The sequence below is a fragment of the Merops nubicus genome, unplaced genomic scaffold (assembly GCF_000691845.1).
Source record: "Merops nubicus isolate BGI_N331 unplaced genomic scaffold, ASM69184v1 scaffold12075, whole genome shotgun sequence".
Classification (NCBI taxonomy): Eukaryota; Metazoa; Chordata; class Aves; order Coraciiformes; family Meropidae; genus Merops; species Merops nubicus.
Genome location: NW_008608984.1, coordinates 23206 through 37838, shown reverse-complemented (window position 1 = coordinate 37838; position 14633 = coordinate 23206). Strand labels below are relative to the sequence as shown.

Below are 14633 nucleotides of genomic sequence, written 5' to 3'. Positions count from 1 at the left end.
ATGTACTCAAGGAGGAAGAAAAGCAGATTCTTCTAGCACTGTTGCCTTCAAATACTTTCAGCCTGGGGACAGTTACTTGCATCAGTGATATCTGTAGCAGTGCAGCTTCTCCGGGCATGTTTGTCTTGACTATATGGGTCAGTGTGAAAAGTCACTTTTACAGCCAAAATTGGGGCAGCTAGACAGGTGAAGTACTGAAAAGAAACATGAAATGTGGCAGGAAGTACCAGATCCATATGTGACAAGTCACATCCTTACCATTGACAAACTCCATGCTGAATTTTCTTGAACTGTGTTTTTGAAACTGCACGTAAATAACAGTGAATTGTGTTTAAACCAGCACTGCTTGCTTTTGTTTTGAAATGGTATTTTCTTCATTACCCACAGGTGGTACGTTTGTGTCAGAACCCAAAATTGGCACTGAAGAACAGCCCCCCCTATATCCTAGATCTGCTGCCTGATACCTACCAGCATCTCCGAACCATCCTGTCGCGCTACGAGGGGAAGATGGAGACCCTAGGGGAAAATGAGTATTTCCGTGTCTTCATGGAGAACCTGATGAAGAAAACAAAGCAGACCATCAGCCTTTTCAAGGAAGGGAAGGAAAGGATGTATGAGGAGAACTCCCAGCCCAGGTAATGGGGAGAAATATTTTCAGATATTTAAGATAGGAATTTTCTTTCGTGAACGATTGTCTGCTGAGTGATATCTTCTCTGTACATGGAAATGGGCTTTGAAGAGATGGAAGAGTAGAGATTTAAGTAAACTATACTTCAATATGTTGAAATCTGAGAGCAGAGTAAGTGTTCAGAGCCTGCAGAGCCTTTAGTTGTTGTGTGGTGCAGATGTGCTGGGTTAATATAAGCAATAAAAGTGCTGTGGAAAGGTTTTGTGTTCTCACGTAGAGAATGCCTTGAGAGAGAGGATGATCAAGTGGAGGACAATGTTTCTGGCAATTTCAGGAAATGGAATATTTTATGTTAGATAGCAAAACAGTGATCCAAAACCTAAAAAACTAAATTTGTTGTAATTGGTCTTTGGGCTTTACAGAACTTATCCTTTTTCTGGAAACAGAAACTGTCCAGTATTTCCAGAGGTGGGGGGAAGTAACCTTGTTTTCTGTTAATAAAATATCCTACTAAATCCTCATAACTTTGATCCATTGGAAACTTCATGTTTAAGGTAGGTTGGGGTGCCACCCTTGCTAACTCTTGATTTTGTTCAGAAGGCATAGTTGACATCAAGGGACATCTTCAAGGTGAATAGTACTTACAGAAAAGGATAGGTGGAGGTGGAAACTGCAATTCTATCTGCTTATAAGGCTCTTTTCAATAAAATAACATGAATCTGATGAGCACTGTACTGTCCTTCTTTCATCCAGCTTTAACAAAAGGAGAGCCAGGGTGATTTAAGAGTAGACTAAAGCTCTGGAAAGGGTTAATCTCCATATTTCTCTAACTGTTGGCAGCAGGTCTAACAGACAGAGATGTACAAGACCTACATTTTTAACTTTAAAACATTTTTAATACATTTTTAACTTTTCAGGGTTTTGGAATAGGTGCTGAATGAAAGAAAAAAAAATACCACTCTAAAAAAAAAAAAAGTAAATAACCAACCAGTGGAAAAAAGTGGAAACCACTCAGTGGTGAACATAATTGCTCTGGGGAGAGTATGTGGTTAACGCCCTGGCAACTATTTGCTTGAATTACTGGGGGGGGGCAAGGGGGGTGTGTATGTGTGGGTGTGTGGAAAAGTGCTGGCACACACTTCTGGTATAATACTGAACTCTAACCAAATACTATGATAGTGGCCTTCTGGAAAAGTATGTTTCACTTTTCACTGACAGTGTTGAAGAATGAGTTCAGAAATGGAAGTTTCTTTCTGGATTGTTGTTGAGCATAATTTCTTTGAGATAGGGCTCTTTGTTGGGGGAGTGTAAATATGGCATCTTCACATGCTACACCTGCTTCTTTTAAATGTTTAGTTACCTGTTTGAGGCTTTCAGGAATGAGGTTCAGTGTAATATATGAAGTCAAAAGATAGGTAAAATATTGTATCCCTCCCAGCCTTGGGAGAATGTGATTATTATAGGCACAGCTGGCTTGTTGCAAGTGAGAGTGGGTTTTGGGAGATGCTGCTGACTGGAATTTTCAGAAGGTGTTATGGAAGAGAATGAGTGTGGGGAGAAAGAGTTCATTAGCCTGGTGTGTTTTGTGGATGGGGTGATGTTTAGTGGAAAAAAACCATTTTTTTAGCCTTCACTCAGATCAAAATGAGCCACAGCATGAGAAGCACTTTTTACATTAGTAAATTGATTAAACTGATTAAAGTTAGTCTCTGGGTCTTCCTCTGGAACTAGTCATTTTGTTGTGTCATCCTTTGAAATATTAACAATATGGATTATCCTTCAAGACTGACTGATTTTTACAGTGCAGGAGGTTGCTCTTAAAATATTTCCAGTAGCATTTATCTTGAAAACAGTTTGGTGTGTTGCTCCCATGTAATAGAGCTGCTGGAACACTTACTGTTGCCTCCAGAAGTAGGCTAAAAGGGTGTATTTATCCTTATTAGTACCCTTTAGAATTTATCCATTATTTGTTGTGGTTAACTGGGTATATCTTGTGATGTATCCATTGTAAATATGGAACATCTGATGAACAAATGAGACCTATGTCAATTATAAGTCCAATATCTCACCTCCAGTCCCTTGCTTTTTTTTCAGAGAGAAGCAAAGAGAAATAATTCCAGAGAGTTAATCATCCTAGGCAGTTTGTAGTCCAGCTAATTGACAAAAGGGGGCAGGGAAAATCTAAATGGATAATGTGAACTTCAGAAAGAGGATTCCAGGAGGGGGTTCCTTTCTCACAGCCCCAGTGGGAGTCTCTGGGGAGCTGCTAATTGTACCATTTATGAATAAACAGCTTACACGGGAAGCAACTGTGGTGAGACTTGTAAACAGAAGCATAAAAGCAGAATTACATCCTGGCTAGTCTCATTACATCTTCCTTAGCTTTTCACTCAGCCCAGGAAGCAGCAGATACTGTTTTGTTATGAAGGGCAAACATCAGACACCCTTTTCCTGCTGCCGTGCACGGTAACTTTCTCAATTCCCTGCTCTGTCAGAGAAAAGAATGAGGTTAGAGTAGTCAGGGCATGAGATTCATACAGCAGCTCAAGAGATAGCTGCAGAAAGAATGGCACTTCAGGTACAGCCAGGGATTTTGTTAAAAAATCTGACACTTCCAGTGTCAGACTTGGTAGTTGTGTGAGCTTTGGCACCTGATCCCTTTTAAGTGCTGCTTGTTTCATCTGCAATGTAGTTCAAGGAATTTTTGCTCTAAATGCATTTTAAGATTTAAAATGTATCTAATAATTTGAAGTGAATAAACTTAAGGAATTTTCCCACCTTCTTAGAAGCTGAAAAAAAAATATTCATTTTTGTCTTTTGTAAGTATTAATGAATTCAAATATTCAAAGTGTGGCAGAAGCTTTCTGGAAGATTGTCAGCAGCCTGGAAAGCAAACAAATATAACCTAAATTTTCTGGAAATATACTTATGACTGTGTGTGTATGTATATATATGAAACAACAAATATATATAAAACAATCTGGTTTTCTTGTGATCTCATCCAAGTTTGTGGCTGTTAGTCTGCAGTGTCATGAAAACATGCTTTAAAATCTAATCTGGTGTAGTGAATAATCATTTTGTCTTGGCTTTTTCTGACTTTTTTCCTGTTGTCCTTGCAGCTTCTTTCTTCCTGTCTTCCAGATTTAGCATTCATTTTGTTTCCTGTTGTGTGTGCTCTTGTTTTCCTCCCCTAAATGTCTCTTGATGTAGAGCAAATGCACTATTTTGACATTTGCATAAGTAGTTTGAAAGCTGTGCAGGTGTTTGCTACTAGCAAACAGACCAGTCATTAGAGATGACTAAAGTCTGTCTTAGATGGTAGGATCAGAATTGTTTTGATCACTTGGGCATCAACCTTTTATTTTTCATTATTTCTAAATGGCTCTTTGTGTGTGTTTCCTTTCAAGCTTTAGAGATTCTGCAGTGTGTTCATCCGAGGTGGACTAAGGCACAACTGGAGCACAGCTGCAGAGAGAACCATGTCTTGTAGCTCAGAGTTTGTATGGCTGTAAGATGTGTGTCATCTGAGTGTTGTCTGTGTTTAGAGCAGACACTGTGGGAGTATCATGTAGATGCTGTGTGGTGTTTGCTGTAAGGCAAGCAGCTTAAAATCCAGTAGCACAAAACACAATCGCAGTTGCACGTTGAACATGTAAAGGTGTTTGTGAAGAGGGCAGCCTGCCTTGGTGGTGTAGTAGAGGAGCAGAGGTGCTGCAAACAGGGTGAGAAGAGGCTTGTGTGAGCACTCGCTGTGCTTACGGATGTGGGTGAGTGTTTGTTCCTTCAGTTCTAAACTAGCTGCAGGCCCAGAGCTGTGAAACGTCAGCGCAGCTCTCCTGTGTCATACCTTACCCTCAGCCTGCTGAAAGTATCCTCCTGTTGTGGCTAACACCACGTCCAACACTCAATGCCTGCCTTTCTTTATTTAGGCCTGCAACGGCTGTTTTGGCTCTCTAACACTGGTTTTGATGTGTAGTCCTTCAGAGGAAATTGTGACTCTTGCTCAAACCCCTAACGGTGATTTTTGTGAGGAGAGCTCATTTTACTAGGGTATCTTTCAAGATGCTATTTAAATTCTCCTTCAGCTCACTTTCCTATCTGTTTAAAAATTAATGTTGTTGAGGGTGCTTTCAGAGCTGTGTATGTGCTTCCTGACTAATAAGTACATGCAGTAACTGCTAGTTACTGTTTAAAGACTGAGTTCTAGCAAGTCCATTGAATTCAACTCGACTTCTGAGCAGGTTTGGGTGTTTTAGAGGAGGTAATATATTGCTTGTCTAAGTTTTGACAGCTTAGGAGCTTATTTGAGTTGTCTTTGCTAATAGGTAGGTTGGTCTCTTAAAAGAAAAATACATATTTGGTGACCTGGTAAAATAGTAACATCTGCAGGCTTTGATATTGGAATCAAATGGTATTTCAAGAGTTAAATATTATGGATATTTTGTCATATGCTTGCAGTAAGGTGGAGGTAAGTCCATTCAGGCACTGGTTGGCTGTGCTGTAGTAATGAGCAGGTATTCTTGGAGGCTACACACCTTCCCAAAGCTGGTGGTTCCTATTCTTTGTAGATCCACAGTGCTTTTTAATGCAAAAGGAATTTTAAGAGTTGAAACAAGAAAACACTTAAAGTTGAGGTTTGCAGCCTGTATGTGGCTGAAACAGTGCAATAAAAGGAATTCTATAGAGGGTACTTAGCAGGTCTCTGTACAAAGGAAAAATATACTCCTGTTTAGCACTGAGGAGCTTGCTGTGCTGCCAGGGTGGCAATTATGTGACTTCTCTGACCCTGTAAATATTGTCAACTTCTTGAGTTTACTTTTTAACTAGGGATAACAAAAACTGGTTAAACATAGTCCTACAATGTGATGTTTCCATTGATTGCTAGTGCCATTACTGCTAATTCCACAGCTGCTCTGAACGTGCTCAACTTGCCTAAGATCTTGATCACAGTTCAGTTTAGACTCAGTGGTTATATTGGAATATTTTTTTATTTCTTTTGCAGAAAGCTTTTACTTCTCCAGACCTCTTGTACAGAGGAGCTGTCACTCGTCAGCTTTCTCACTACATAAATTACTTATTGCAGCAACTTTTTTTTTTTGCATTGTGTAAATAGATTACACCTCAAATGGCCAGACAGAAAAACAGCTTGCTGATCAGGAGACAGGGATGGGAATGTTCTGTTACTTGGAAGAGGATGAATTGGGTTGAAGAGTCAGTGTTTCACCAGTGAATCAAATTTGCTGATTATGTTAGAGCAGTGTACTAGGAGGGAAGATTTAGGAAATTTATTTTCTATCTAAAATGAGACAACTGTACATGTTTCCACACTAGAATGTAGTTATGTAAGCTGGAGGGTGGGAGTTAGATAAAAGGCTGAGCAGTAATAACTCTGTAGAATGGATGTTTTAAGAAATAGCACAAGTTATTTTACTAGTTCAGCTTTCATACTTTGGAAATCAACTGTTAGCAAAACTAGTGTCTCTTTAGAGGAGAAAATGGACTTGGGGAATGTCATAAACCCACTCTGCATATCATGGAGTTGCAAAAAAGGGTTGGGAAGCTAGTTTATATTTAACAGTTGTATTTCTGACAATACTTGTATGATGCTGTCTCAGCAGGATCTCATATTCTCCTTCTAGCTCTGAATTGAAGACTTACTAATTTACACAGGAAAGAGCTACCAGTATTTAATGTGTGCTGGAAATGACCATGCACCTCTCCAAAGGGGAAGGAAATAGATGAAGAATGACTGAGGGGGAAAAAAAAAGTTGGATTTTCAGGAGTAAGTTGGAAAACACTCATGCTAAGCCATGAAGCAGAAGAGCCCTCTGGGAGGAGTGGGGGTTAGCTCTCTAATCTCATATTTTAGAGTGCTTGCACACACTCCTGTCGAGTGAAAAAGAGATGGCATAAAATGTGGAACTCAAATGCTGCGTGGTGTGTGAGTCCTCTTTCTGTCACTTCCCTCTAGTACAGCAAAGACTTTTTTTTTTTTTTAAACAAAACCCACTAGTGTGAAGTCTACATCTGCATTTAAATTAGAACATCTTAAAGAAAAGAACAGGCTCCAAAGCTGCCCACAAGAAAGCTTTCCTTGCCAGGCTCCAGCATATGAACACTAGCTAACTGCCTATTACCCAAGAAGAAATTCATTATCATTTAAATGTTGTTGGAGGGAGGACTGTGAATTATTTCTTTTTAATTTGGCTTTAAATTGCTAGTTTAGGTGATAGTTGTGGAACTTAAGTAATACTTAGCATAATTGGCATAAGCTTGCATTTATTTTAGTTTTCTTTCCATCCAAAATTGGATCACTGTCTTGAAAATCGATTTACGGACAGATGTAAGCTCTCAGATTTTTGCATAATAAGGAAGTAAGATTTTTATTCTCCTTTGCTCTTGGAGCTGTTAAAATCGTGGAGTTTTATGGAAGAGTAACTCTGTGGACTTGATGTTGTGGAGGGCAGTGCAAGCGTGTTATTTAATTTGTAGCAATTATAATTTGAAGCATGGGTAGATTTCCTGATACTGGCAGAAACGTTACTGCTCCTTGGCAACTGTGTGGTGTTTCTTGGGTGCTTGGCTTGTGTATTGTGGCTGAGATGCCATGGTTTGGGTTTCTGCAGAAGAAATCTGCAGCTGTGGCCCCTCCAGCCAGAAAACATTGTGTTTTGGTGCATGAAAGCTTTTCTGAGCTATAAGGTAGTGTTGAAAAACCCCTCATCTTACTAGGAGGTACTGCACCAGATGGGGCCAGCTGCTTCCCAACAGTTTGGAGGTGACTGTAGAGGCTGAGTTGGTCATGGTGAGCCCGTGTGGTGTGAGGGGAAGATGGAGATCTGGTGCCAAACTACTCAGTAGGCCAGCTACAGACTGGGCAAGTGCTGCCATTAGCTGCAATCCTGGAGTCTGAAGCTTGAAAAGCAAACATACACCAGAGCTGTGTGTTGTGCTGGAGTCTGTGTGTTGCAGAATATCTTGGGGTTAGTATTTTGACAGGATCTGAGTTGTGAATGAGGTGATGGAGCTCACAGACCCTTCTGCCAAGGAATCCCCCAGTAGCACTGTGATACTCAAGGCAGTTTTGAGGTGGCTGAAGGTCAAGTGTGAAACAGGGAGTCTTCTTTGATTTGGAAACAGGGCTTTTGTGGTTTTTCCCTTTAACTGTAATGTAAGTTTTGATTCCAGTGCAGAGAACACAAATATGAGTATGATGAGCAGTGTTGTTCTGAGCAGTAAGTTTTGCTTTGTAGTCCTTTGAATCTGATAGAAGAATTAATCTGTTACCTAGGTGAGAGGTTGTCCTTTGTCTTGTGAAGTATATGTTCAGCTCTTTAAAGGCCATTAATCATACCAAATAAATGATTCTCATTAAAATGCTTTCTGTAATATTTAAATCCAGAAAATTAGGTGGTTTTTTAGCCTCTTAATGGAATTACAGCTTGTTAAAAATGTAACACTAGGATTTGTGCCTAGAATAAAAGTGGAACTGCTTTAAAGATCAGGAGGTTGGTGCTTCTGGTCAGCACACTGGACTGTTGTCCCTTCTGCTTCAGGTCAGTCACATCCATTTGCATAATGCTACAAGTATACCAAAGTTTCCTTACAGTTTGTGGTCTGCAGTATGTTTTGCATGACACTTACAAACTAATTGGCATGCTCTACTCACAGAACTAAAGGTATTTAAATATATATATGTGTTAGTTGAAAGGTGCCAGGATTCAGAAGACTGTAAGGAAATGTGTTTTGTGTAGTACTTCTGTAATATCCAAAGCACTGCAGAATTTCTTCCTGAATGAAGGCAGTGAAGCCTGTAGTTCTTTAAATGTGAATGCATGTTTGGAGCTGAACCTCCTCTTAACAAGAGGATAATCATATTTTTCCTTATTTCCCAAAGCTAGTCTACAAAATCAATGTAGCATGAGTTGACACTGCAAAATTATAGAGCACAAGCAACGAGTTTCTTGTTTCTAACATGTCTGGTTTGCTGTTAGTCTGCTATATTAGTTGGAAATACTGTAAAAGTTAGAGAGCAGTGGCCCAGCATAACTTTGTAAGGTGACTTCTCTTGAGCCAGCAATAGTTAAGTGGAATTTCATTCACTTCCTGTGTTGCAAGTTTTATTGAAAGTAGTTCCGCTGTTGCTATTTTTAAAACTGATTACTGTGTAGAGGGCTCTGAGGCTGTCTCAGAGTTAAAAAAGACATCTTGGGATCACCTCAGACTTTTCTGCTTCTATGCATAGGCTGCTGTAGTTTTATGCTAACATGAAGAGCATGCAGAAAACTTCTTGCTGGTGTGGTAGTAGGATACGGTCGTTCTTGGTAGAATTAAGCACAGCCACCTCTCTGCTGAAATTGAGGCTGACTGCTCATGTCTCTCTCATGTCTGCTGCATAGTTTATTACATCTGAAAAGCATGTGTTATGTGATCAAGTCACACCTTTTGTGAAGCTCTTTTGGAAATCTAAGATTTGAAGTAGTTGCAGGGGAAAAAAATGTTTGGCTGTTTGCAGGACCCAAGAGCTGTGGTCTTGTTGCTTTTGATTTCTTTTTTCCTCAAGTACTGGGGCTTGTATTCACCTGTAGTGGATGCTAGCCCTGTCATCTGAACATAATCCAGTGCAAAGTGTGTAATTACAAAGTAACTGCAGAATTGAGAGTGTAGGGAGCTTGCATTTCCTTAGTTAGAATTTCTTGCAATAGTACTTACTAAGTGGAGAGTATTCTGCAATAATGAGCACTTGATGAAGAATTAGAAACTCCCTAGCTGTAGTTCTAGCTTCCAGCACTTTCTCTTTCTGTCCTTCAGCTGCCTCTTCTGTCAAATGGGGTAAAAACCTTTTTATTTGTCAAAATTTTACATGGAGAGCCACTGGAGACGTAAGATGGCTTCTGTTGTAAGCAATTTTGCCCTGTGAGTTCTTTAAAAAACCCAAACCAAACCCAGGTTTTCAGCAGTAGCAGTGAATAATAGTACAGCAATTAGAGTGTGTTTTCCCCTCAGTTTAACTGGCCAATCATCTCACTTCCAAACAACCAATTTGGAATTCTTTCACCAAATAAACATATCATATCCAAAGAAAGGAAAAGGTGCATCTGAGTTATCCTGGGTGTTAATTCCACAGTTCTTTGAGGACAGAAGCAGTTGGAAACTCTGATCTGTTCTAAGGCTTGGTGCTAAGGTGCCAGATGCTCCCACACCCTCTGTAATGCTTTTTCCCTTATTCTTCCATCAGAATAAATCTGTATACTTTAAAAAAATGCTCTTTATTCGTTCCTTGAGTGTGCTGAGACTGCATTTCTTGTTGTGAGCTGCTTTCTTTGGGTTGTGCCCCTTTAAACAGCCAAGTTGACATTTTGACTAGGATGGGTTTACAGTAACTTAGGTCCTCTGATGTGAATTCTTTTTACCCTCTTGACTCTTCATTGTTTGTGTTATTTTAGCCAGTTTGGCACTGATTTTTATGAAGTAAAACATTTTCCCAAAAGTGTGTTGAAATGAAGTTCAGCTTAATTTTGTACTGGGGCCAAGGTGGAGGTGTGGCTGTTTGTCTTAGCTTCCCAGGAAGAATCAGCAGCTTGTTCTTAGAGAGGCTGAACATTATTTGTGAAACCTCAGTGTTCACAACTAAATGAAGTCAGTGGGACTGCCAGTACAAAAATCTCTTTGAAAATTTGGTCATATATGAGAAATACGCACAATAATGTCAGAACTGAATCATTTGGTCCTTGGTTGTGTTATGTTACAGCTCTTAATTCCTCTGTGCAGCAGTGTTTGTAGCATGCTTTCAACAGAATGAGCTTCACAGACATGACAGTATGTGCCTGTCAAATTATGGGATGGAAGCACAACATTGTGACTGAATCATCCAGCAGAGCGGTCGCCTTGCTGGGTGAGGAATCAAATTATACTGTCAGTTGGTTAGCAGTGAGGTAGCTGAGAAGTATTGGAAGAAAAGGAAAAAAATTCTAGCTGGCAGTGGCAGAAATGGTAGTGCTACATTAACGTTGCCTTGAGGTAAGAAAGGCATTTTAGTCATGAAGTGTATTAGGTGCTGTATGACTTTGTAACATCAGTTAATTTCACTAATCCTGTTGATTTGGCTGAAAAAGGCAGCACTGCGATTAAAACCCTCTTCTGCTGTTAATGGCTTTGCAAGACTGAGGCTATACAGTGGAAAAAAAAAAACCCACTTTTTGTCCAGCAAACAGGAAACAGGAAAAGAAAAAAATCTACTCTAGGTCTGGGGGAGGCAACGGCAGCAGAAAACCCGGCGGGGAGCCGGCCCGTGGAGGGGCTGCAGCAAAGAGCTGTGCTGCAAATGGAAGTGCCTGCTCGACCTCCTGACTTCCTCCACCAAGATGCATGGAGCAAAACCAGTCGTGAAGCAGGAAGGAAGTAGCACAACCACAGCAGAGGGGGCTTGAAGGAGGGAGGATGAAGGAACATGCCTGTTCAGTCTGCAGAGCCACTGGTTTGCCCGTTCTGGCTGCTCGAGAGCCAGCTGATTAATAAGCACTGGGTGACTGAAGGACCAGTCTTGCTTCATGCTGGTTTTTGTTCCCCAAAATGGTTTCTTGAGACTTGTCTTTAGAGCCTTGTCAGCATCACACAATTTTACTGGGGAGTGTACTCGGAGCTGAACAGGCTCTGGTGATGTTTCTGGGTGGTTAAAGAAGTGGTTCTGTTAACATTGTGTGTACTCCACCCTAGAACTGCAGGTGCTTCTTAGTAAAACACTTGGCTACTGTACAGAATGAAAAAACATTTGGCCTTCTAAGCTTTCACTTTTACCTCTGTTGTTAAAACACTGCCTAACAATAAGCTGAATACTTTGAGTGTAAGTGTGAAAGCCCTTGCAGGATCATGAAATTCTACCTCAGCTGTAGCTGTTGCTCTGTTTGGAGGTAACCACTGAACAGAAACGTGCTGTCGTTCTCCTTTTGAAGCTGGTACAGGTGTTGCCTTCAGTTCAGTTGCAAACAGTGAGGAGAGCCAACTGATGTGGCTTGTGGTCCCTGGGTAACGTCTTCAAGAGTGTTTATATTGCAGGTGTTTAAATTCCACTGACTCTCAGTGGGATCTGGGTGCCCAAGTCAGTGATTCTGAAACAGAATTGGCATCTCTGATGCAAGTCTTGGTCACAACATTGGTGTTCATGACTGTGTTTAGCTAAAAATTGAATGAGGGACATCATAGTCTGTCAGAAATGTGAAAGATTGCTTGAGGTCTGTGGCCAAAACTGTTTGGGAATGTCTAGTCTATGTTGCTTAAGTGTTCTTGAAAAATATTTCCCTTTTTCTGGGAGAACACTTGATTCTATTTAGTTGAAGCAATGGAGATGAGGACAGTTGCTGATGTTACTAAAAATAAAATACAGTCGTAATCACTAAACTGTGATATGCCAATAAAAAAAATGTTTGCTGTCATTGCAAGCATTTATTTGGTCTGTACTGATTTACAAATGTGTAACTTGGCTTTTTAAAATAAAGGAGTGCACTCTTGAAAGAAAATGTTTGTCCTTTTAGCACAGGATTGATATCTAGTTGCTGTATGTAAAAGCTAGTTAGAATGTCAAATATATTGCAATCTGCTGTTATGTTCACTTCCTGTGTTATTCCTGTTAAGTACAGCTGAATATTTGTGGGAAAAAAAAAAGAGATAACCTTAAGAACTGAAAATGTCCAGGTATTAGAAACATTTTTGGAAATGGAGTCTCTCAGTGTGTGTCTGTGTGTAAAATCATTTGTTTATCCATCCTTAAGCCTCCGGAAGCTCTTACTTCTCTCACTGAAGTTATGTGCAAACACTTCCTGAAACTCAGCTCAGGCAGAAGGCTCTTAGGCAGAAGTGATCAGCCACTGGACACAGGAATGTGCCTTGTCTCCTTCCCCTGCTCACTGCTGCTTTGTTTCAACCATGTGTTTGTTCACTTAACCCCAAGGGTCAGAGATGCGATAGTGTGTGCCTGATGATACCCAAATTTTCACTCTGTGAAAACAGTAGACACCTGAAATCACTTTTCTTCCATCTACCAAGTTAGTTTCAAGCATGCTTGGGATCTTTTCACAAATAATACTGGAAAAAAATCATGTCCTAAGTGCTAGCAAGGCAATGGGGGCTTGTGCCATCTGCCTGAACAGCTTCAGGATTGCTCCTGGTGTTCATGCATCTCTGTGAGATGACACCTCACCTGCTAAGCTTGCACATTAATGTTGCACACTGATCCTTCAAGGAAATTACTCAAAATTTAATTATTTCCAGTTACTTCCCCTGTTAGTGTAATAAAATAATTAGCAGATTTTGCTCAGCCCTCCTTTTTATGAACTTAGTGAAACCAAAAGCTGTTTCTTTTTTTGCCTAAGTTGTAGGTAAATTAAATCATAGAGTGGTGTGAGTTAAAAGGGGCCTTAAAGACCATTTAGTTCCAACCCCCTTGCCATGGGTAGGGTCAGCTTGAACTCATGGGGTTCTTCAGGCCTGTCCAGCCTGGTGTCTCATAAGAACATGATGTTTGGGTTTTTTTTCCTTGCACTGCCATAAACTCTCATCTTTTCTGCCATTTTATGGAAGTGAGGACTTCCAGAAGATGGCTTGGGGAACAAGCTCTGCAGCTAGGCCCTCTGATTTGCAATTTTTGTAACGTTTGTTAAGCAAAGGCATCTCAGGAGCATGGTGGGAACCTACCCTGGGGAGGGAGGGAGCTGGGGCCTGAGTTTACAGTTCAGTCATCTCTCTAGGATTAGCCAGTGGCTGTGTCTCAGTCTGAGCCTTCCCCTGGTAAATTCAGAGGTGCTTGTCTGCTACTGGAAAGAGGAATACACAACTTTCAATTGCTTAATGTTACACTGGGGTGGGGAGATGCACAAACAGATGTTGCTGATAAGATAACAGCCTGATTTTGTATGCTGCAGTTTGTTTATTCTTACATCTGGGTCCTGAGCCACTGGGTTCATAAATATGATTGTGATCACATAGGAAGCTATTTGTTTTTCCTACACACAGGATCATGTATAGTTGTTTTTTTCCAACACATGCTGTATAAACCCTCCTAGAAGCAGGTGAGGAGTTGCAGTAGCAGTTTGGAGGGATGAGAAAACTGCAAAAGCAAAGTGACTGGAAATTGTGATGTGCCACTAAGTGAAGGGGACTTCTGACAGCCCCTCACTGCAGGGGCCAGGTCACTGCCAAAGAGCAGTGAACAACAAAGCTTTTAGGTCTGTTTGTAGAGTCAAACCACCCAATCATATAGCTGCTTTAAAATACACACAATTTGAATGCATAACATGTCTAGTAGAGCTGCTGAGCAGAGCAGCCTGCAGAAGAGCATCTGGGGGGTTTTACTTTGTTAACCTTGAGCACCTGTTGTTCTGGGACATGTAGGAAATGACAGAAACCAGAGTCCCTTGCTGTATAGCTGGCACCTTCTATAAACACAAGTGAAAATGCAGTTGAATAAATAAGGGTAAGAGCAGAGAACTGCTGTCAAAAGCAGATTTATAGTTTTGAGTCCTGTATACCTTCTGGTCTGCACACACTGCATCATAGCATGGAGAAAGGACTCAGGGGGAGCTGAGTAGATGGTAGAATATATGGTAAGCAAGGTTACTTCCAGCTGAGCTTAGACTCCATGAATGTCTGACATGGAGCTAAAAGACCTAAGCCCAAATATCCAGGGAATTTTTGCAGAGAGGGTGGAGGCAGTTAACTGTCTCCTTTAGCTGGAGGTCCATTCTGCCATCAGGCAGGTTAACAGGATAAACACTTCAATAGCACATCCAGAACAAGTGATATCTGAAAAATGTCCAGGATAAAGTCAATTGGAATCAATCCAGCCTGAATACTAGAAATTGGTGAAAGGCTGAAACCTGGGGAGAGTAGTTTGCTGCCAAACACAGTTGCCTTCAGAGAGATGGCACGCTGCAATAGTAGCCTGCTTAGGGAGAGAGCTTGTAAATGCAGGCATTAAGAAAACACTGCAGGCAGGACTGGGGGTGTTCCT

At 40.7% G+C, this 14633-nt stretch overlaps 1 protein-coding gene across 1 annotated transcript in view; it reads left to right on the top strand.

Annotated features, from left to right (window-relative positions):
- Positions 1–387: 387 nt before the first annotated feature.
- Positions 388–14633, top strand: part of CBL (Cbl proto-oncogene, E3 ubiquitin protein ligase) — a gene marked incomplete at its 5' end in the record, with an annotated part of 31459 nt that continues 17213 nt past the window's right edge. The window contains one exon of the mRNA XM_008940460.1: positions 388–635. Within this exon, the coding sequence (XP_008938708.1) occupies positions 388–635 (248 nt within the window). The remainder of the gene's footprint in view (positions 636–14633) is intronic.